Raw genomic sequence first — 22984 nt, forward strand, 5'->3', positions numbered from 1 at the left:
GTTAGTTCGCAAAGTAACAGGAAAACCACGCAATTTAGAGGCAAATTTGTGTGGATCATTGTATTCTACTTTAAAACATCTTTCTAACCATACGCATTTTATAACAAACGGCTACAAACGTTTCTTATATACCAACTTGACCGATCCAAGGCAACGTGTTCCTCTAACCTTCGAGAAAGACTCTTCGAGTCTTCTACAAGGTCAAAAAGTCATGCCATTAACTATTTCTTTGCATTTATACCGTAGTAGGTCATTTATGAGCAGTTTCGACAGCTAACTCTATTTTCTCAACATTATTTAGCATGTGAGCATAGATCTTGCTCCGAGATAAAAAAATCATCTACACTGCAAACTGGGTATTAAAATGGTTGTTGGTATAATACTATAATATACTATATATAATGTACTAGATATCAAGAGATAATCAATAAAAAACCACAGGGTGTTAAAGACACTGGACATTATTGGTAATTGTGAAAGACCAGTCTTCTCACTTGGTGTATCTCGACAATGTATGCATAAAATTTAAAAAAAATGTGAAATTTTGAGCTCAATTGGTGGTCAAAGATGAGAGAAAATAATGAAAGAAAAAACACCCTTGTCACACGAAGTTGTGTGCTTTCAGATGCCTGATTTCAAGACCTCAAAATCGAATTCTGAGGTCTCGAAATCAAACTCGTGGAAAATTACTTCTTTCTCAAAAACTACGTTACTTCATAGGGAGCCGTTTCTCACAATGTTTTACCACCAACAGCTCTTCCATTACTCGTTACCAAGTAAGGTTTTATGCTTTAATAATTATTTTTTAGTAATTACCAATAGTGTCCACTGCCTTTAAAAAACAACATCAAGGTAACTGTGATGACAGAAATAAGTGTTATTTTAACAGTCAAATGTTCTCTGCTGGCAAAATTCCAGTTAAAAGCGATATGTTTTACATTTTGACCTTTTTTTGGTACATGTGAGTTGTGACAACACCAATGGTATCCAGTTTCTGCAGTATAGGGATGAACATGTCAGGTCATTTCCAAGCTTGTTGCGTTTATGTTTGATGGTTATATACACTTCTCCATCAAGAGGTTTGGGCAAAGAAAAACTAACAGAAAAGTACACATATTTTTCAATGTTTTCAGTCGAATATTGCTGAAATTGTGTTTTCAGTTTTGAGAAAGACTCTGTTAGTGTTATAGGTTCGAAACCTGAAGTCCTTGCCAACCACCGGTCAGTGTGGTCGGTATATATGAAGCTTCGTTTCGAGGGCCGTTTCACATTTTGAATTTAGGTTCAATATTATCATTGACAATAAGGCTTACATAAGTTCTTAGCCCTTTGACATGGACGTGGTTTGAACATTGATGTGCATTTGAAAAACCTACAGGCACATAATGGCTATTTTGTTTAAAACTCAAAATACACAGCTAGGTGGAATTTGCAAAACCGTTGCTAATCAAACATTACAACCAGCCATAAAGTATAAATCATTGGGAAGGAAATGGTAAGTATTTTCTGCTTTTCGTATATATATTTTTTTACAAGTGATGATATCTCCATAATTATTATATATTTTTTACCAGAAATTTCCTTTTCATTTACCTGTAATCTCTGATGAAAGAGTGTTATCCCTAGTAAAGTGTGACTTCCTGCTATAAAGTTCTTTTTAAAAAACAATACCTTTCCAATAAAACTTAACATGTAGATTGGTCAAGATATATTCATAAACTAAAACAATTTTACTTGAACCCTTGACCGAACTTAAGAAATGCACACATGCACACAATGCCCACATAGTAGAATCGATATATATGTAAAATTGGTAAAATTACAATACAAGTTCTGGTAAATTCTTTCTGATAACCTGATTATTTCCAACCACAGAGGTGTCAAAAGAGGGCATTTTTTAAAGAGTCTACCCTTTCTAGGGCAACAAACTCATTACGACATCCAGCAGCAATTATATAGGAAGAAAATACACCAAGAGTACAATTACAACTTGGCACACTGTGTACATTTTTCCACTACAGGTCAACTTCTCCAGCAAGTTCACTGCCGAATATTCATGAACCTAGCCCTAACCGCTCCCTTAAAACCCCATTGTTAACCAACCCATGGGTACACAGTGTACCCGCCGCTGTGACCGTCTTATTGTAATGTCCGGTTCCTTTTGAAAACCTTTACTGTTAATTATTTGGCCAATAGCTTGACCGGAACTTGGTGTACGTACGGAAGGTACAAATTGAACATCTGCAGGGGTAGTGTGTGTATGTACCGTGCTGGAATAACAAAAAGAGGGTTACCCCTATAGTGGAATGTACATGTGCTTTGTGTTGTATACATGTATACGTGTTCCCCAACGCTGAACTGACATCACGTGTGACCACCAAGAAAAGAATGCTATGGCAATTTGCGTATGAACTTTATATTGTACACAGTTAGTACTAGCGGCGTGTTATATAGTGGCTAATGTTGTCAGCTGTTTCACACACTCAGTGTATAAACTTCGTATACACGATCCAGCGGTCACACATTTTTCTACCATAGGGAGTATAGAACTTGAGCTTGAAAAACCGAAACCCCACTTTGCAGAAGGACTTTATTTCGACTCCAGAGGAAAGCCGATAGGGGGGTGGGGAGATAGGGGAGGTGATACTGGACCCCCAGTCCGCAGAGTGAAGAGTGAAGGCCGGTTCGGACCATCCAACACCAGGCAAGGAAGGACAGTGGCGGTGTGTAGTGGCGTGGAATTTGTAGTATAGCGACATCTACTGAACATCTGCAGGGGAATCCGTGGTATCCAACATACAGCATGGCTTCAAAACCAGGTGCGCTTTTATCCATAAGTTTACATTCTCATTCATTTTTCCATGCCATAGTTTGTGTCTAAACACCCCTCCACATGTGAAAATTGACTAATATAACTGAACTAAGACAGTGCGGCACTAGTTTCACAACCTCTACCACCAGTGCTTTGTTTTATAAACAACAAACGTGTACTAAATGTTGTTGCTTTGCGATTGTGTTCTCGTCGATGCCCTTTTCTACGGGTAGAGTAGCTAGCTCGACCATCAAGCATTTTGACCGTACATACACCGAAGAGCCACGGGCAACTTTCCAAAATCCAAAGCTCGAGGATTTTGGCTTGGCACCGCACCAGGGATAACAAATTTCCACGGTGAATGTCACGACCGCAGCCTTGCTCGCTGGGCCTACCGCAACCTGAGCGGATTATGACCCACCGATTTCACCACGCTGTTGCGGTGGTGGTTTGTTTCTTCTTGCTAAATATAGCCGTGCTGTGGTCAAATAACCAGTGGACATGACCTAATTTTGTTTTGAATTAAAGATTTCCACCGTGGATTGATTGGCGTGGGATCTTTTCGAAACTACGGTTTTTGATTCGGGCTCTGACTCTGTTTTGAAATCCCGTACAACAAAAAGTGCATGTTCTTCAAAATTACTGAAGAAGCCCAAGCTCATCTGAAGCCGAAGAATCGTGGTTTCGAAAAGAACCTCACTTCGAAATAGATAAATCAAAGCTTAACAAAAATGGATTAGTCGCCATGGTCGTGGATGAAGTTTTATTAAATATTTTGTAATGTTGTTAAGCATTTTGATGAAAGGAACACATCCATGGTTGACTTTCGAAATCAGTCCAGTTTACTTTCAGCCACCAAAAACCAGCCATAAATCTTTCATTCAAAATGAGTAGGATTTGAAAATTTGCATGGTGAAAATACAATAATTAAGGTATGCGGTAACACCGTGTAGGCCTAACCTCTAAATGAGTTGCGGTGGTTCTGAACCGAACAGTAATATTTTGGTTTCAACTCGACGTTTCGATCATTTGAAATGTTAAAACCACCACAGTGTCAGACCGTTGCTACCTCCATGGTCAGACCAGGTAACAACAAACGTTTATGGGTTTTGTTTAAAGGTGTTTTTAAATTGTACTGCAGTGTAGTTTGTGAGAATGTAAGGCTAGGCTAACTCCGTGAGCAATGAACGAACCTTATAGTTCTATGAGTAGTGTAAGGCCGGCCTAACCCAAATAATATCCAGCTACTGCCGTTTGTCCGTTGAACTACCTTAGCTTGCTTGTGGTAGTAAACATTTTTGTCAAGCCAAGCCCTCCAACGGTTTTCCACAGGAATGGACAGCATTCTCTGCCGACTCCACTCCTAAAAAGTCACAGATAACAGCCATTCAACAGGTTGAATGCTTTCAAAAAACTTTCCACTCATGAGAGTGTGGTATCCAGTATTTGTTTTGACTGTTACAGAGCTGACATTTGAGCTCCAAACCGCTCTTTGAAAATGTTGATGAAACCGCAACAACAAGAACCTAAAATGTTACATGGGTTCGTCCATAGACCACACCTTCACCGAGCGGTGACCCGATTTCTGAGCGGGGTACACGGACCGCGGAGCTACCCTTCAGGTAGCCATGGCACTTCGCGCTCCGTGGACTAGCTACGGTTATAAAAACCCTTTTTTACCTCCACACTTCTCGGATTTCCGAAAATGGATAGGTACAAAGGGGTCTTTAACAATAGCATGCACACCTTTTCAGTTGCATCGTGCCGGTGTGTATTTTAACATCGCCACTTCAGTAAGGGGTGACTGCCTGGAAACGAACAAGTGTGTTTCAACTTTTAGCAGGAAACGAAATATGCAGCAGTTTTTTTTACACGTTTTTTTGGTGGCACTGGCAGTATCACCTGATTGCCGCAACCATGCCTAAACAAACATTAGTTCGTTTTAAACTCTGTGGCAGCGAGGCAATACTTCAAACTGACCTTTATCAGTTGTCTTAAGTTGTTTCTACTTTGACCATACGGTGTTCCAGCCTTGCCCTATCACCTTACCTTGACCGATGGAAGTGGTCGAAGGACGGGCGGCTTAAATTCGGAATGTGACCCTTCCCTTAAAGGCATATGGACACTATTGGTAAATACTCAAAAGAGTTATTAGCTTAACAACTAACTAAACGGCTCGTGCCCATTGCCTTTAAGTATTATTTTTTGTAAACACTTGTTGTCCTATTTTAGCAGGTGGCCCACTGCTTGTTCGGCGACCATATAATGACCATTGCAACGTGTTTTCACCAGAGCCAAGAGAGAGAGGTTGTTCAAAATGGCAGCGTGTATACATGTGCATTTAGTATATTATGTCGACCCCTTATCAAAACACTCTTTCATACCCTTCACTAACGGTTTTTAAATAACCCATCATTTTGAAAAGCTCAACAGCGACAGTAGAATGGGAATGGGATGGTTATTATGGGACACCTAAAGAATAAAAAAAATAGATATAGCTTCAACAATGGATGGAATAAATTACAAGGTTTTTCTGTAAACCCCAAAACCAGAAGTATTTGGAGCATATCTTTGGCAATGCAAGCGAGGAATTCGACGATCAGTATATCATACATCGAGCTCACAAAGGGCCCTTTACTCCTGGTTCGCGCAGTTAACGAAAACCATTGCACACACGGGTCAAGGACAAATGCCACACCGTTGATGGTAAAACCAGTTGACATGGATACTTTTTTACTTACACCAACCAAAAGGGATGACCACAAACGCTGGTGGTCTGAAAAATATTTTGTTTAAAGAAAGAAAAAAAATCCGGTCATGAATATTGAAAGGGTCATTTTATTAGCTGAATATTCTTCATCATAGATTGTTCAGTTTATACCTCTTAAAGTGGTTGATTAACAATGTGTTTTACCAATTCTCAAACTTGTAATTATACGGGTTAAAGGCATTGAACCAAGTGGTCCGCTGGCCAAATGCAAGTGAAAGGCATTGACACAGTTGGTAATATTGTCAAAGACCAGTATTCTCACTTGGTGAATCCCAACTGAGTGATATGCATTCAATAACAAGCCTGCGAAAACTTGGGCTCAATTGGTCATCGAATTTACAAGAGAATAATGAAAGGAAAAACACCCTTGTTGCATTACTTTGTGTGCTTTCAGATGCATAATAAAATGTTTCATGCCTGGACTGGAATCTGTTAATACTTGGGTGAGAAACCAAAAACTATACGTAACTTCAGCGAGAGCCGTTTCCCACAATGTTTTATACTATCAACAGCTCTCCATTGCTTGTTACCAAGTAAGTTTTTATGCTAACAATTATGTTGAGTAATTACCAATAGTGTCCAGTGCCGTTAAAAAAGAATAAACCCGGTCATGAATAGTCAATGGGTCATTTTGGGTGACCCGAGTGGCTGAATATTATCCATCATAGTTTTATAGCTTGCGATAGCTATAACATAGCAAACCCTCGCGAGAGTGACCTTACTAAGTGGTTGATTACAACGTGTTTTACCAATTCTCTAACTTGCAATTCTACAGGTTTAAAATGCACTGATGTTTGGTAATTATTCAAAATGTACATTAGCATACAACTATAAACTAGGAAACGAGCAATGGAGAGCCGTTGGTTGAAAGTATAGAACGATGTAAATTTCTTCACTAAAATATTTGAGTCTGAGAAAGACTTCTGGCCTGCTGGAACCTTTTTCGGGCATCTGAAAGCACACAATATTGTGCAACAAGTGTGTTTTTTCTTTCATAATTTTCTTGCAACTTCGATGTCTAATTGAGCCCAAATGTTCACAGATTTGTTTCGTAATGCACATTTTTGGAATCGGGATACACCAAGTGAGAACACCGGTCTTTGACAATTACCAAACGTGTCCAGTGCCTATAAACATGGTCGTCTTAAGTTGTTTTCTATTGCTGTTTTATGCAGTGAGTGGCCATCGCAGCATGAAACTGCCGATATTTAAAAATCTTGCATGCACAGTTTTTAAGATAAAGTGACAGTCAACTTAGAGCATCGAGAAAAGAAATATATTGAACAAAACTTATTGAAGGTAAAACATGAACAATATTAGCCTTGCTCAGAAATTTCTTTGTTTCCATGAGTTGGTTGCTTTAAAAATTCATGTTTTTAAAACTAGTGGTGGTCGTCAGCTGCATGGTGGTGGTTGATAAACTATTTTGAAATGTTCGTTGGAGATTTATTTCAGTTATTTCTTGGAAGTCTGTTGTTATTGTTGTCGAAGGATGAAACATGCATTAGTTTTGGGAAAGTGAACTCTTTAACACCATCACCAATCTGTGAAATTCATCAAATTTAGTCTCTCAGTTTAACCGTTTTGGCCCATGTTTTTGTGAATTTTTGTAGGCCAACTAAATTTTCTAAAAATGGGATATCGTGAATTTGAATCTTCATTGATGTACATGTAGGGTACATGTAATTGATGTTCTTTCCCCGGCTTACTTTTTCTGGAATATTAGAAAAAATGATTCTATAAAAGCAACAAGTTTTTAAAAGTAAGAAAAATTTAGCACGAGCACGCCTGTTTACTCGACCCCGTGTGGCTGCTTTATACCATGTCACCCGAACGGCCCCGACACGCCGTGTAGAGATCGCAGAGCCCCGCACGCTTTGCATCACACTTTCGGGGAAACTTGTTCCCCGTTCGGAAACGACACTTCCAATGAGGTCGTTGCAATGTAGCTAGATTTCCGGCTCTATAATCCCAGTTGGTGTTATTGGTTTATATGTAAGTAATGCAGATGCTAATTGGCCTCATTATTAATCCTTTATAATCTCCCCTTTATATCCGGCTTTACCTAAAGGTGGATCCGAATTCAGCTCAAACTGGGGTTTGGTCTTTTTTAGATAGTGAAGTTTGTCTAGGCCGCTGTGTTTGGATGTCCATATTATATTTCTCAGTTTCCGTATGTTTTCCTCCGATTTTCTTTCCAAGTCTTCTGTGTGTGTCCGGTAATCTTTTTAAAACACAATTAAATAAATAAATGAAGAGGTTGTGCATAGTTTTAGGACAAGACAAAGTGTGCATGCATTATCAGGATTGGTAATATTATCGAAGACTTGTTTTGAAAAAGACAGTGAACTATGACAGTGAAATATCGCTGTTTGTAAAGCTTTCCCGGTTACTGATCCTTCAGATAATTACCGTCCGAAATAATGTCTTAAGTTGAGAAAATAGCTTTCAAGACACAAACAAAACTTGTCACCGCTGCTTATTTCGCTTTTGGAAGTTTAAAAAAGCCCAATATGGATGTTCACAGAATACCCCGACGACGGAAAAGTAAAAACGAAATCGTTGATTTCGCAAAAATTCGTTCACCGGAACTTTGTTAGTGACTGGCAATGCATAGATGGCCAACACTAAAACAGTGGACCAGTGGAGTCCATCATCCCGTACAATGATACAAATACTAAACTTATCAACGTGTGTTGATTGAAATGACAAAGTATAGTTATGATTAATGAGAGCATATATTGACATTTTTTCAAACATGGATCGATATAGGCCTAAACAGTGGTTTACAATGGCCTTCAGTATTGCAATTGCATTCGTTCAACCACCATGTCCTATATATTTCCATAATAATAGCACGTCAACAATTTAGCGGAATAAGCTGGTGAGAAAAACACTCGATCGAATATACGATCTGTAGAGGGTTTCATGCCTGAAACCTTTTCCAGACTCAAATTTGTGGGTGGCAAATTAAGACCATTGCATCTGTTGCCCCTTGTCTTGGCCTTGGTGCCCCTTCAAAAGTTTCCATAGACTTAACGATCCTGTATAATGGGAATGCTCTTTGAACAATGAAAATGGCCCTGCCCTCTCTATAAGATGAACTTCCAGGCCAGAAAATCACCCCTCTCTTTAAAACTATCACTTCAAAGTGAGTCGTTGTTAACAATGTTATACACAGCTCAGGTGTTCTTTACAAATAAATGTGTTTATGGTGACTGTATTTTTAACTTGAATAGTAATGATTATGCACTCATTTTCCTCATTTATCGAGCCAGCCATTTTGAATTCAATTCAATTCAACTTCAATTCAATTTATTTATTGAAAGACAACTGTACGTCACTCACTGATTCGTATGGTTGGACCCCAAACCTCAAATGAAAGAGGGCTAAATAGGGGCCAACCAAATTTGATGCATTTGTTTGGTTGTTGTGCTAACTGAATACTAGTTGATGGAAATGAAGTAATTCTTCCAAAACGAATAATGCAATAAACCTCCAATAACCTGGCCAAAACAACCGACCATTTTCTCTTGAAGATTGGTCACATCTTTTCGAAACGTAGGGTTTCTTTACGGAACCGCCATAATTACGGAATCTGCCAACAAAACTACATTGGTGTTGTTTTAACACCATTATGGTGTTAATCTATGTGCTATATTTCACCCAACAATGTACCAAGTTTTACATTGTACACGTCTTCTTTTTAATAGTCTGTAGAAAACTGATAAATTGAAGAGTAAACAATATTATTAATACTGCGCTTTTATATTGCACTTTTCCTAAAAGCGCGTTATGACACCAATAACCCAGGCCTGAGAACCATAAACAAAAACCTACTACAAAGCTGTACAAAGTGAGCTTTGGGAAACGAGGTTGAAATCTCTTAAGATTTCTCTTGGTAAGAATAAGGGTTCTTAGTGTTTAGGAAGATTGTTCTTGAGAGCAGCAGACGGTTGTGAAACTGCTTTTTATTGCTAAGAAAAATATGAATATTCAGACGATTTGCATCACAAGAACGAAGACATCACCATTATTGCATGATAGATGTACAGTGTGTGTTTCCAAAACATACATCTTGAAAGTGACAAGATGTGGAAAGGGATGACACAAGATTATCGATTTGTATAGTCGATAATCTCCTTTACCAAATATTGATCGTTGAAAACCGAACACTGATCTGAACGTATAACGTTTGAAACACGCTGATCGTTTAAACTTGGGAACGTTTGATCGAAGTACGAACTTAACGGGTTTGAAACACACTAATCGTTAGCAAGCAAATAATAACAAGAACGTTTTACCGAACCACGAACTTCAACTGCTGTCGAGATATCCAAATCAACATCCTTTAAATTGTTTTCGTTTCTGGAAAAATGTTAGCCAACGTCTTCCAAACTTGATAACCTGCATGGTGTGTTTTAATTTAATGAAATATTAAGGGGTGTAAACGAAATTTCAGTAAAGATGAAAGATATATACAATTTTATTAAACAGGACTAACTTTGCGTTAAATGGTCAACATACTGACCAATTATGTTTGTATCATCCACTAACTTAGAATACATGGCCAGCCAGGACGTGTAAAATGTATAGGCTATTAGACCTTGCACAGTTGTAGTGCCAGTTTCTCTTCTATAATGGTAAATAAGAAAGAACATTGCTAGTTTCGCACGTTTAATTTATCTTTTGGCTCTTAAAAAAAATTCACAAGGTGATAATCTAAAGCGCCGTGCCAAATACTGCAAAGTTTGTTGAACTAGTCCCCAAATCGTGCGTAGAAAGTGCGCAGATTCAGAACTTTTCCGACGGCCCCTGGAATTTTTCCATGCATAATGAGGTCAAGTTTGACCACAGGGTCACGACCCGTAAAAAGGGCAATAAAAAAAACCATGTAGCCAATTGTAATGTCCATTTTGTTGTTGGTGGTTCACGTGTAATCAAAGGGCTGGAAAATGTGGTTAAAAAGGGAAAGAAAAACCCTTCATAGTTTGCTTTCTGTATAGAATTGTTGGGCATGGGCCAAGTGTTGGGGGCGCTTGGCACAGTATGTGTTTTGACACATTCTAAAGTCACGAGGGAAATTATTCTGAAATAAACAAACCATCAACAAATGTTCTTCACAATAAGTTTTCGTATTACACCTTTTATAAAGGCATTTTTTTGTCTTGATGATGATTTTAAATTGTCACTTTTTGGTTAAGTTCGGCAATCATTTTTCTTTTTCTTTGGCAACTGCATACTTTTGGGAAGTTGTTTGGAGTTCAAATTACGTTGTGCCGTATACGGTAAAATAAAAACAGTTTCTTTCCGAGTGTCAATAGAACATCGACAGTGGTTTTTCACACGTAGTATCACAAGTCAAGCAAAATAAAGTGGACACTATTGGTAATTACTTAAAATAATTAGCATAAAACATTACTTGGTGACGAGTAATGGGGAGAGGTTGATGGTATAAAACATTGTGAGAAACGGCTCCCTCTGAAGTGACATAGTTTTCGAGAATGAAGTAGTTGTCCAAGAATTTTATTTCGAGTCCTCAGTTTTAGAATTTGAGGTCTCGAAAACAACCATCTAATTAACCTTCGTGTGACAAGGGTGTTTTTTCTTTCATTATTATCTCGCAACTTCGACGACCAAAGTTGAGCTCAAATTTTCACAGGTTTGTTATTTTATGCATATTATGTTGAGATTCACCAAGTGGGAAGACTGGTCCTTGATAATTATCAATAGTGTCTTATGGTGTCTTTAAATGAACTTGACAGACGAGTTGGTCTGTAAAAAGCGTTTTAAACCGTTTGTTATGAAATGCATTGGTTAGAAAGATGTTTTACAAGTAAAATATAATGATCCACACAAGTATCACTCAAAATTGAATGGTTTTCCTTATTTGTCGTGAACTAACAAGGTCAGCCATTTAGGGCAGTCAAAAATTTGACTCCCATTAAATAGCCGACCGTGTTAGCCGACTATTTCGAGGCATATTTGTGTAGGTAAATGTATTCTACCTTTACAACATCTTTCTAACCATATGCATTTTATAACAAACGGTTACAGAACGCTTTTCAAAGACCAACTCGACCGATCATAGGCAACGTGTTCCTTTAATGTTCAAGATGAACATATTCTTCTGCTTGTTCTTGGGTTGCATTTTTTTGTCTTGATTGGTTTCGTTGTATTTGCAACCAGACAAGTGTTTCTCTTTCTCTCTGAAAGATAAGGGGGAAAGGGGGTTTTCCCGATTAAAATCAGTTGTTAACACACCTTTAAGTGGCTCGATGGAGTTCGGACTTCTTCGTTATTGCCTCTATACCTTTAAAGAGCACTCCTCGGGGTGTCCTTCGGTGGGCGTGGTTTGGTAAGAGCTCACCGCTGAGCCTTTCTTTGTTGTTATGGGGTGCAGTGAATCGGAAGGGTCCGAACAAAGTGGCCGTAGTAAACTAATCCCACCTTGCATCCACGCCTGGTGAATCAGTCTAGATCGGAAGTGGTTACGTAACAACCCCCTCCAACCCCCTCCGTTTTTTATGATAACATTATTATTCATTCGGACATACAGGGTCAAATGGGAATTGGTTAAAGGAACACGTTGCCTCGGATCGGTCGAGTTGGTCTTTGAAAAGCGTTTGTAACCGTTTGTTATAAAATGCACATGATTAGAAAGATATTTTAAAAGTAGAATATAATGATCCACACAAGTATCACTCGAAATTGCGTGGTTTTCTTTTTACCTCGTCGACAAACACGGTCGGCCATTTATGGGAGTCAACTCAAATTGTTGACTCCCTTCATAAATGGCCGACCGTGTTAGTTCGCGAAGTAAAAGGAAAACCACGCAATTTCGAGGCAAATGTGTGCGTATCATTGTACTCTACTTTTAAAACATCTTTCTAACCATATGCATTTTATAACAAACGGTTACAAACGCTTTTTAAAGACCAACTCGGTCGATCCAATGCAACGTATTCCTTTAAAGACACTGGAAACGTTTGGTAATTACTAAAAATTGTTTGCATAAAAACTTACTTGGTAACAAGCCATGGAGAGCTGTTGATAGTATAAAACATTGTGAGAAACGGTTCCCTCTGAGCATGTAGGAATAATTTAGATCTAAATTATTCCTCCATGCTCTGAGGTAACGTATTTTCGAGAAAGAAGTAATTGTCCACGAATTTGAAACCGAGACATCAGAATTAGATTTTGAGGTCCCGAAATCAAGCATCTGAAAGCACACAACTTCGGGTGACCATGGTATGTTTTCTTCCATTATTATCTCACAACTTCGACGACCAATTGAGTTCAAATTTTCACAGGTTTGTTATTTTGTGTATATGTTGAGAAACAACAAGTGAGAAGACCGGTCTTCGACAATGACCAAAGGTGTCCAGTGTCTGGAAAACATTACTTTATAAGGTACTGTTTTGTAATACACAGCATACATAAGCAGCATCTCCGGCAGCAGAGCCAAGCAATCTCCTGAACACAAACAGAGCATACTGATCGAAACGTTGAGTTGTTAACCCAGGGGTCGAAATTAAGTGTATTTCCATGGTAGTCAGCAGGGCTAGTGACCAACAATTTTTAGTAGCCCTGATTAGATTTTGGTAGCCCGAAAGACACATTATGTCTCGCGAGGCGGCTCAAACTTTACAATACACCAATAACATAGTTCTTTATTGTTTGTGATGATGATTTTGGCATTATTTTTCCACTAGCCCTTCGGGCTATCAAACTGGAAAAATCAGTAGCCCGGCCGTAAATCTGGTAGTCCCGGGCTAGCGGGCTAGTGGCAATTTCGACCCCTGTAACCACTGATCGAAACCACCGGTTCCTTTTAGTTTTAGAACCAGAGATATTCACTTGGTGTTACCGCTAAACCTCTAGGCCTAAATGTTGTAATTCTACCATGCACAGTTTCAAATCCTACTTAAAATATAGCTTTGCGGAAAGGCCCTACACGAAATAGTCCGTGGTCTTTATTTGCCTTCTTCAGTTAAAGGCAGTGGACACTATTGGTAATTACTCAAAATAATTATTAGCGTAAAACCTTTCTTGGTGACGAGTAATGGGGAGAGGTTGATGGTATAAAACATTGTGAGAAATGGCTCCCTCTGAAGTGCCATAGTTTTCGAGAAAGAAGTAATTTTCCACGAATTTGATTTCGAGACCTCAAGTTTAGAATTTGAGGTCTCGAAATCAACTACATGTATATATCTAAACGCACACAACTTCGTGTGACAATGGTATTTTTTCTTTCATTGTTATCTCACAAGTTCGATGACCGATTGAGCTCAAATTTTCCCAGGTTTGTTATTTTATGCATATATTGAGATACACCAACTGTGAAGACTAGTCTTTGACAAATACCAATAGTGTCCACTCCCTTTAACGTTTCAGAGATTAAATGGAACAGGCCTAATGAAATTGTCTTCCTAAAGCAAGTCCTTGATCAATGCGTTCAATTCGATCATGGTTATCGATCTCTATCGATCCATGATTGATTTATAAGTCCGGTTGTGTATCATTACCCACTTTTTGGTATCAATATTATCGGTAGATATCTGGTGAGTTCGATATCATTGATATCTTTCGTCCAGATGTGCCAATGACCTCGATTGTGCCTCCAATCTTGATCAGATTGCGATAGAGGAAATCAATACAAGTATACCATTGCCCGATAAATGGTGTCAGAGGGAACCACAAAATACTCCCAGCCCCCCCCCCCCCCCCCCCCACACACACACACGAAATGCCTTGAAATTGCATGCTTTCCTTGTATACGTCATGAACTAACACTGTCGGCCATTTTGTGGAGTCAAGTTTTTGAAGTAACGTAGTAATTTCTCACTCAAATCAAGTATTAAAATACTTCAGACGTGATGCCTCTTATAATAGGCATCCATCTGAAAGCACACGAATTTGTGCAACAAGTGGTTTTTTTTTTTCGTTCGATGTGTTCGTGCAACTTCGATGGCCTATTGAGTAAAAATTTTCACAGGTTTGTTATTTGATGCATAATGTTGGGATACACCAGTTTAGAAAAACTGATCTTTGGCAATTACCAAAAGTAACGCATTATTTCCCTCTTGTACAAAAAAGTACACCTTATAACCAACCAAAGAACTTCTGATAGGGGTGGGAGGCAACATGCCCTATATCTAGCACCAAGTGTTCGAAAGGCACCTGACTAATTTTAGGATTTATTTTCGTGCACTTCATACAGAGAGGAATGAAAGAGAAACAAAAATGGCCGCCCGTGATCAAATCTTCCACACAGACTATAGTTTTGGTTCATTTTTAAACGTAGAGTTGCCAACTCTACCTGATTCTGCATAACATTCCCTGGAAACATAACTAATCTTTCAATGTTCTGATAAACAAATTTGACAATCTCCCTGATTGTGGAAAAACAAACCAATCGTCCCTATTATTTTGAATGTAACTATAAACGTCTCCCTGATAGCTGTAGAAGATCCTCCTGATTGCAGGATGTTGTTTAAAAACCACGGCTGATGGTGTCACAGTCATAAGATACCAAAGTTACGAAGATAGCAAAATTGTTGACAACTATGCTAACAACATGCCCATCCTAAGAGGTGCGGTCCCTTATAGTATTAGGCTCCTGCACCTCTACATGCTCTATATCTCGTGTTATCGTGACACTTGTGTCGTTAACCAAGAAACCCAACCATTGCTTCGTCCTTCGGATGGGACGTTAAGAAGTTGGTCCCGTGTGTTGTGTAACGCACGTAAAAGAACCCAGTGCACTTTTCGAAAAGAGAAGGGGTTCGCCCCGGTGTTCCTGGCTGGATTGGCGGCATACTGCGCCATAGCACCTAGTAAACCATTACATGGTGCTATGTAAAAGGAGTAGATCTCATAATTCAAAAACCTAGTCCCCATACCGTGCAGGAAATACTGTATGTTTCAGCGCTTTGAGACGCCATTCGGGTGTATAAAGCGCTGTATAAATATCGACTATTTTTATTATTATGGGTGCGTTCGTTTAGCTTCCCCGGGTCGACCCCGGTGTGTGGCGGTTTTTTTCCCAGGACGAACGTGTGCAGATAATTACCCACGTTTGTCCTGGAAGTAAAAACCGCCACACATCGGGGTCGACCCAGGGAAGCTAAACGAACGCACCCATTATAGATGTATATCTTTCATATGACCCTTCACGAAACCACGGCTTCGGCTCAGGATAGCTTGGCGCTCGCAGTTGTTTAGCAATTGCGCGTGCTTTGCATACGTGCTCAGGGTTTCAGACGAGAGGACGCAACCTGAAGCCGAATCCAAAGCAGAGGCCGTTGAAAACGGCTTCTATGTTATGTTTCATCATTCAGTGTCCATACATCTTTCGTGTGTTCTAAGATACCCACATACAACCTCGTTCTCAGTGGTGTACGATCTCGCCGCGCCATCCTTCCCAATGCATTGCTCGATCGTAAAAGAGACGCCTCCGATACGGCGTGCTGCTCACGGTAGCGAGGCATCCATTGGTCTTGGCCTTGGTGCCCCTTTAAAAGTTGCCCATGGACTTATTGGTTTTCCACTGGAATCGATCTTGCCCCCTCATAGATAAAATTCAAGGCCTGCCGGACCTCCATTGTTTCTGGATCTGGATAACACTGTACAATCGCCTGAAGAGGATGTCCGTACATGAGCATGTGTGCATGGGCTGTATACAGTATCGTGCTTTTTACTTATGAAGAAAGCCACCCCATGATAATGTTGAGATGTGTCCAGCCGTCGATTTCACCAAACTCTTCCTAACTTAGGATTAATCTTAGGACTAAAGACGAGTTCATTCCTATGCCAAAAACGTTAGGACGCATTGAACCCGTTCCTAAGTTAGGACGGGTTACTCGTCCTGACTCGAGATAGGGTTGATCTTAGCGTTTCGTGAATTCGGCTGCCGGTGGGTTTGACAGGGCGTTCCATTCCGTGTTAGTTCTAGCTAAATGAGTCCAGACAATAATTTGCTATTAGCTGGAATACAGGAGTAGGGTGTGTTTTCCCCCAAAGATTTCCTGGTAGTGAGCCTGGACGGTCACCAATGGTTGACGTTTTTGTAAGTTATTGGGAGTACGTCCATGAGTTTCCTTGAAGAATAAGCATAGCCTGGCTTTGGTATGAACGCCTGTTGAAGAATAAGCATAGCCTGGCTTACGCCTGTTCTGGAGCGTGTCCCAGTCTAATTTCTCGAGCAGTATTTGACACACAGTGTTATCAAGGAGCGGGTGGTTTTACCACATCCGCCCCCATCAATCATATTTATCTGTCGTCTGCCTCCTCTTAATAAAAAAAAAGAACCCTATAGATAGTATTGTGAGGAAGACGTAACCCTTTGCAAAATGAAAAAGGCCATGCTTGCAGTCCTCCCGTACCTGTTGAACTGGCATTTGGTCAGCAAACCGCTTGGGTCATCAGGGAGAACGCTGTGTAACAAATGTATTTTCCTAATTTGTTAAAACCATCAAGGAACGTTTAACAGTAATGTCCGTGAGTGTACACAAGTTGTTTGTCAATAAAGACCAGTAGTCTCAGTTGGTGTGGTGTATCCAAACATATGCATTAAGTAAAAAATCTGTGACAATTTGGACTCAAATTGCAAGAGAAATTTGAAAGAAAAAAACACCCTTGTTACATTTTTTGTGGGAAATTGTGTGCTTTCAGATTTATAAAAGCCTTCGGCTGAAGTCTTTATATTAGTTGAGTGAGAAAGTACCTCTTTCTTGAAAACTACGTTACTTTTTGAGTAATTACAAAGTGTCCAGTGCCTTTGAAGGCAGTGGACACTATTGGTAATTACTCAAAATAATTATTAGCTTTAAACCTTACTTGGTAACGAGTAATGGGGAGAGGTTGATGTTATAAAACATTGTGAGAAACGGCTCTCTCTGAAGTAACGTAGTTTTCGAGAAGGAAGTAATTTTCCACGAATTTGATTTCGAGAACTCGGTATAAGATTTTGAGCTTGGTCTCGAAATCAAGCACCTGACTGAGCTGAAAGCACACAACTTCGTGTGACAAGGGTGTTTTTTCTTTCATTATTATCTCGCAACTTCGACGACCAATTGAGCTCAAATTTTCACAGGTTTGTTAGTTTATGCATATGTTGAGATACACCAAGTGAGAAGACTAGTCTTTGAAAATTAACAATAGTGTCCAGGGGTCGATTTCACAAAGAGTTAGGACTAGTCCTAACTTAGGACTAGTCCTAGGAGATATACAAACTGCATGGATAGTCCTAAGTTAGGACGAGTAACTGGTCCTAACTCGAGATAAGACTAGTCCTAACTCTTTGTGAAATCCACCCCTGTGTCTTTAAAGGAACACGTTGCCTTGGATCGGACGAGTTGGTCAAAACAAAAGCGTTTGTAACCGTTTTTTATATAATGCATATGGTTGGAAAGATGTTTTAAAAGTAGAATACAATGATCCACACAAGTTTGCCTCGAAATTGCGTAGTTTTCCTTCTACTGTGCGAACTAACACGGTCGGCCATTTATGGGAGTCAAAATTTTGACCCCCATAAATGGCCGACGTGTTAGTCGACAAGGTAAAGGGAAAACCACGCAATTTCGAGGCATGTTTGTGTGGATCATTATATTCTACTTTTACAACATCTTTCCAGCCATATGCATTTTATAAAAAAACGGTTACAAACGCTTTCCAAAGACCAACTCGACCGATCCAAGGCAATGTGTTCCTTTAACCATCACACAGGTACACCGGAAATATTTAATACTTCATTAGGCTCAACGTCTTGTATAGAGGTTGTGCATTGAGGGCAAGGTCGAACCCTTATTAGCGTATTGTGTGTACATGTACAGTTCAGTTATCTGCATGGGCCAAAAGGTTCAGTTGGGACACGTAGCCTCGACACAAGGCTATTGTTACCAACGTGGCCTTCACGAAAGTGTTCGATATCGCCTAACCTAGCGTATTGTTGAACGATTCTACCTCGCTCTATGGTTGAACCATGGAGGTAGGATTGAACCATGGTTGAACGTTTATGTTCGGCATTTTTGGATTCAGAATAGATTACCTATTCTGAAACACGTTGTAGAGCTTCGATTGTTTCGACAGAACTGCTAATGATATGCTGTTATCTGTTTGCAATTTATCTTTATAGGAACACGTTGCCTGGGATCGGACGAGTTGGTCTATAAAAAGCGCTTGAAACTGTTTTTTATAAAATGCATATGGTTGGAAATATGTTTTAAAAGTAGAATACAATGATCCACACAAGTTTGCTTCGAAATTGCGTGGTTTTCCTTTTACTTTGCGAATTAGTCGACGAGGTAAAAGGAAAACCGTGCAATTTCGAGGCATGTTTGTGTGGATCATTGTGTACTACTTTTACAACATCTTTCTAACCATATGCATTTTATAAAAAACGGTTTCAAACGCTTTTCAAAGACCAACTCGACCGATCCAAGGCAACGTGTTCCTTTAATATCAAGGAACAGTGAGTGTACAAATGTATCAATCAAATTAATTAATTTAGTACATAACAGTTTGAAATGGATCTTGTAGACGGTTGATAATACGATTGTTCATGGATAAATAATCTACACTGCAAAAACTGGTGTGTTTTGACCAAGGGTGTTGTCACATAAATTACCAGAAAAGTATCACATTTTACAGGGTCAATTTTTTGGGGAAAAAAACAAAAACATTTGTGTTATTTTTCTTCTCTCTTCGTTATCTGTATGTGTCAACTGTCACCGCCCATGGTGTCAATAGACTGTGCAAGTCTCGCGCAGATTTGAACTTCCGGGACCATTGTGGTCCCAACCTTATGGAGTTTTACGTCGGGGAGATTTTGTTTCGTCCATTACTTTAGTTTAATATAGTTTATTACCATAAAAATGACATATGTTGTTAAAAATGTAATACTAATTAACAACATATGTAAAAGTAAAAATAAAGTCAACATAAAAACAAAGAAAAACCGATATTTAAACTTGACCTCAGGTCAGGTTACTTGTAAAAAATTAAGAATTTGTGCCCATCTCCGATCACGAAACTTACGCAGACGCTTGTTTTGGCCGCGCGGGATGGAAAGCCTTTTCATTTGTCGCTTAGGCGTCGGCTTCCTCTTTAAACTGCGTCACGCGTTTATCTAACGCCCTTGCGACCATCGTGCGTCCGCGTATAAACCAGCTTTCAGTAGTTTCACATTCGGGCGTAGATTTACAAAAGGGGTTTCAAAACATTTAAGATCAAACAAACATCCTTGTCCCAGAGTTTTACTTTTGTCTATACATAGACTTTAACCGATAATTGTGTATTTGTTTAAAAAGCTAAAACTAATTTAAACAAGCTCTAATGGGTATTTTTGTTGTTCAGATTCGGCATTAAGAAAAAATTAAAGCAAAGATTTGATTCATAAAAAAATTAAGTTATTCAGTTGTCGTGTTTTCTCGCTCCGGTGCGCGCGAGACTTGCACAGTCTATTTAACAACCCAGTTTTTGCAGTTTATGAAAGCAGTAATAAACTTATTTCAATAATGATAATATACACGAACCCTATACAGCCCACGATTTATACGAATCTAGCCCACGATTATGCGAATCTACAAAATAAGGTACTCGTGGCACTTGAACGAAAGGGAAATAATAGGCATATTTTGAAATGTTTTCCTTCCTTTGTGCCGAGCCGTAAATTTTACAAATTTTACAAACTAGTTTTTGTGATAAGTTTTAGCGAGCTAATATCACGTATAAAAAAAACACGCACACACCGGAAATCACAGTGTAAAAGTAGCGAAGTTTTATTGTTATACCCGAAGTGCGTTATTGGAACTGGCCGCGTGCCAAGTATACGGGAAACGACACACCGCACAGAAAGATAAAATTGCCATCGAATGACCTGAATTTAGGTCAACGATTTTGCCATCAGAGAGAGAAAAAACAACAATTAATAATGGCAGTCATTACAGAAACAAGCTTGACGCATATCAATGGGCAGTTTTATCGAGGGCAGGTGTTGTTATTGTTTGAACGTAGGCCTACATTCAACCATTTTTCTAAAGTCCGGTACCAGTTAGTCTGTATAAACCATGGTCGAACCTCTATGGTCTAACCAATGTTGGCGGTCATTTTTTGTTCAAGCTCGCTCGCCTTTGTCCGGTATTGACTATTCTATGAGCTATTTGCTTTAAAAACTGACCGCAAGTTTCTCGTTTTTTTTTTTTTTTTCAAAAGACTTTTATGTTTTTTCCCATCATGAATGTGGAATGTACGCTTTATATAGTGATTATTCGTTTGATTTTCAGAGAATTCGTTTGTGCCAAACGATACGTAGCCCTTTACTGTATTGTAATTTGGAAGTGAATGGCCGCCAGGGCTATGCCACAATGTGTATGTTATGATCGCTTTGTACAATACAATAAATAAACCAAATGAACTTTCGAGCCCTGAGCAGGTGAAAACAATTATTTCGAGCTATCTTGTTTTTTTACGAAACATGATTCTTTTAAACATTTCAATGTTGTTCAATGGAAGATGCTCTTGTTTAGATAAGAATATTCAACAAAATACACTTTGAATTCGGAAGAAAGTAGTTTATATAGAATGTTGGTTTGAATGCTGGTCTAGTCATTTGCAATCCTTGTGTGTCATTGGGCAAGACCACTTTATCATAAATGCTTCTCTCCACCCAGCTCAGGTATACACATGGGTACTAGGCGCAATTTCATAGAGCTGCTTCAAGCAAAAATATTTGCTTAAGCAAAAAAATCCTTGCTTAGTAAAACCAGATTACAGGCCAAGACTCCACTCAATTGTTACGCTAAGTAAACAACAGCTAAATACCAGTCACAAGCAATGTATATGGCATGAAATTTCGGCCAGTAACTTGTGTAAAATAAGCAAGCTATTTTTGTGCTTAAGCAAATTTGTTGCTTAAGCAGCTCTAGGAAATTGGCCCCTGGAGAACTGTGAACTAATCTGAGATGGACTGTCCAGCCGTCGATTTCACCAAACTCTTCCTAACTTGGGATTAATCTTAGGAATTAGGACGAGTCCCAACCCAGCACTGTAGCATGCTTACCTTAAGATTAATCCTAAGTTAGGGCGACTCTACTCGTCCTAAACCAGAGATAGGATTAATCATAGCGTTTCGTGAAATCGGCTGCTGGGGGAATATAAATAATATTTTCAGCTCCTTAAAGACACTGGACACTATCGGTAATTGTCAAAGACCAGTCTTCTCACTTGGTGTATCTCAACATATGTATACAATAACAAACCTGTGAAAATTTGAGCTCAATTGGTCGTCGAAGTTGCGAGATAATAATTAAAGAAAAAACACCCTTGTATCACGACGTTGTGCGCTTTCAGATGCTTGATTTCGAGACCTAAAATTCTAAATCTGAGGTCTCGAAATCAAATTTGTGGGAAATTACTTCTTTCTCGAAAACTACGTCACTTCAGAGGGAGCCGTTTCTCACAATGATTTATACCATCAACCTCTTCCCATTACTCGTTACCAAGTAAGGTTTTATGCTAACAAGTATTTTGAGTAATTACCAATAGTGTCCATTGCTTTATTCATGTTAATGATAGCGGATACAGCCTGTAGTGATGAGCCATGTTGGCTCGGACATTCTACTCTTTTAACTTGAAGCAAAGATTCCAATTAGTCAAACATCTGTAGTTGAAGGCTCTTGAGAGTTAGATATCACCCTTTAGGTCAAAGGTTAAACAGTCAAAACATCCAAAGGCCGAAAGGCCGATCTAAGTCTTGTAACCTGACGTTGGATCTTTGGGCTGCTTGTAGCCTTTACAGGTTGGCTACTTATAGGTCGATGAAATTCATCATAGCTTCTAAAAGAAACCACGAAAAACTCAATCATGCCCGCCATGACAGTTTATGCCTAATTTATGGCAGTCGAGTAACTGCATATGGGATGGCATCTGCTAGGATATTGTGTCGCCCAACTTTTTGGAACAGCAGTTTTACAGAACACAATACATCATTCACGGGAGGGGAGACACTTTTTCCTGCGATGGATTGTGACCCCTCCCCTCTTCTCCACGCCCACTCTCACCGGACGACACTCGGATGACAAGTGCAAACATGCCACCAGGGATTCCAGACCATGGGCTCATAAAATTCACTCTCAGAGGGCTCACAAAAATGTGGCAGAAATCGTAAAAATGCGGAAATCGTAAAAAATATCAAGCATTATGTTCCCACTTCAATATTGTTATCTTGTTGCGAGGCTCTTTGGATCATGGGCAATGGTTGAATTTTAATCTTATCAAAATATTTTGTGTGTTCTTTATATTTTTGATTTTTCATTCTTTTTCTGTAATTATGTAATATTTTTAATGACTGTTTTTGTAAACTGTATAGTAGTGTACATTTCGGCTTTTAGCCGCTTTTA

General features: G+C 39.1%; 1 protein-coding gene across 2 annotated transcripts in view; it reads left to right on the forward strand.

The window, feature by feature from the left end:
* Positions 1-2373: 2373 nt before the first annotated feature.
* Positions 2374-22984, forward strand: part of LOC139947246 (protein lin-28 homolog A-like) — a 35986-nt gene continuing 15375 nt past the window's right edge. Inside the window, exon 1 of one of the 2 annotated variants that reach the window (XM_071945130.1) lies at positions 2374-2819. In XM_071945130.1, coding sequence (XP_071801231.1) covers positions 2804-2819 — 16 coding nt within the window. In that variant the 5' untranslated portion in view covers positions 2374-2803. The remainder of the gene's footprint in view (positions 2820-22984) is intronic. The other variant, XM_071945131.1, reaches the window with a different exon arrangement.

The sequence above is a fragment of the Asterias amurensis genome, chromosome 14 (genome assembly GCF_032118995.1).
Source record: "Asterias amurensis chromosome 14, ASM3211899v1".
Lineage (NCBI taxonomy): Eukaryota > Metazoa > Echinodermata > Asteroidea > Forcipulatida > Asteriidae > Asterias > Asterias amurensis.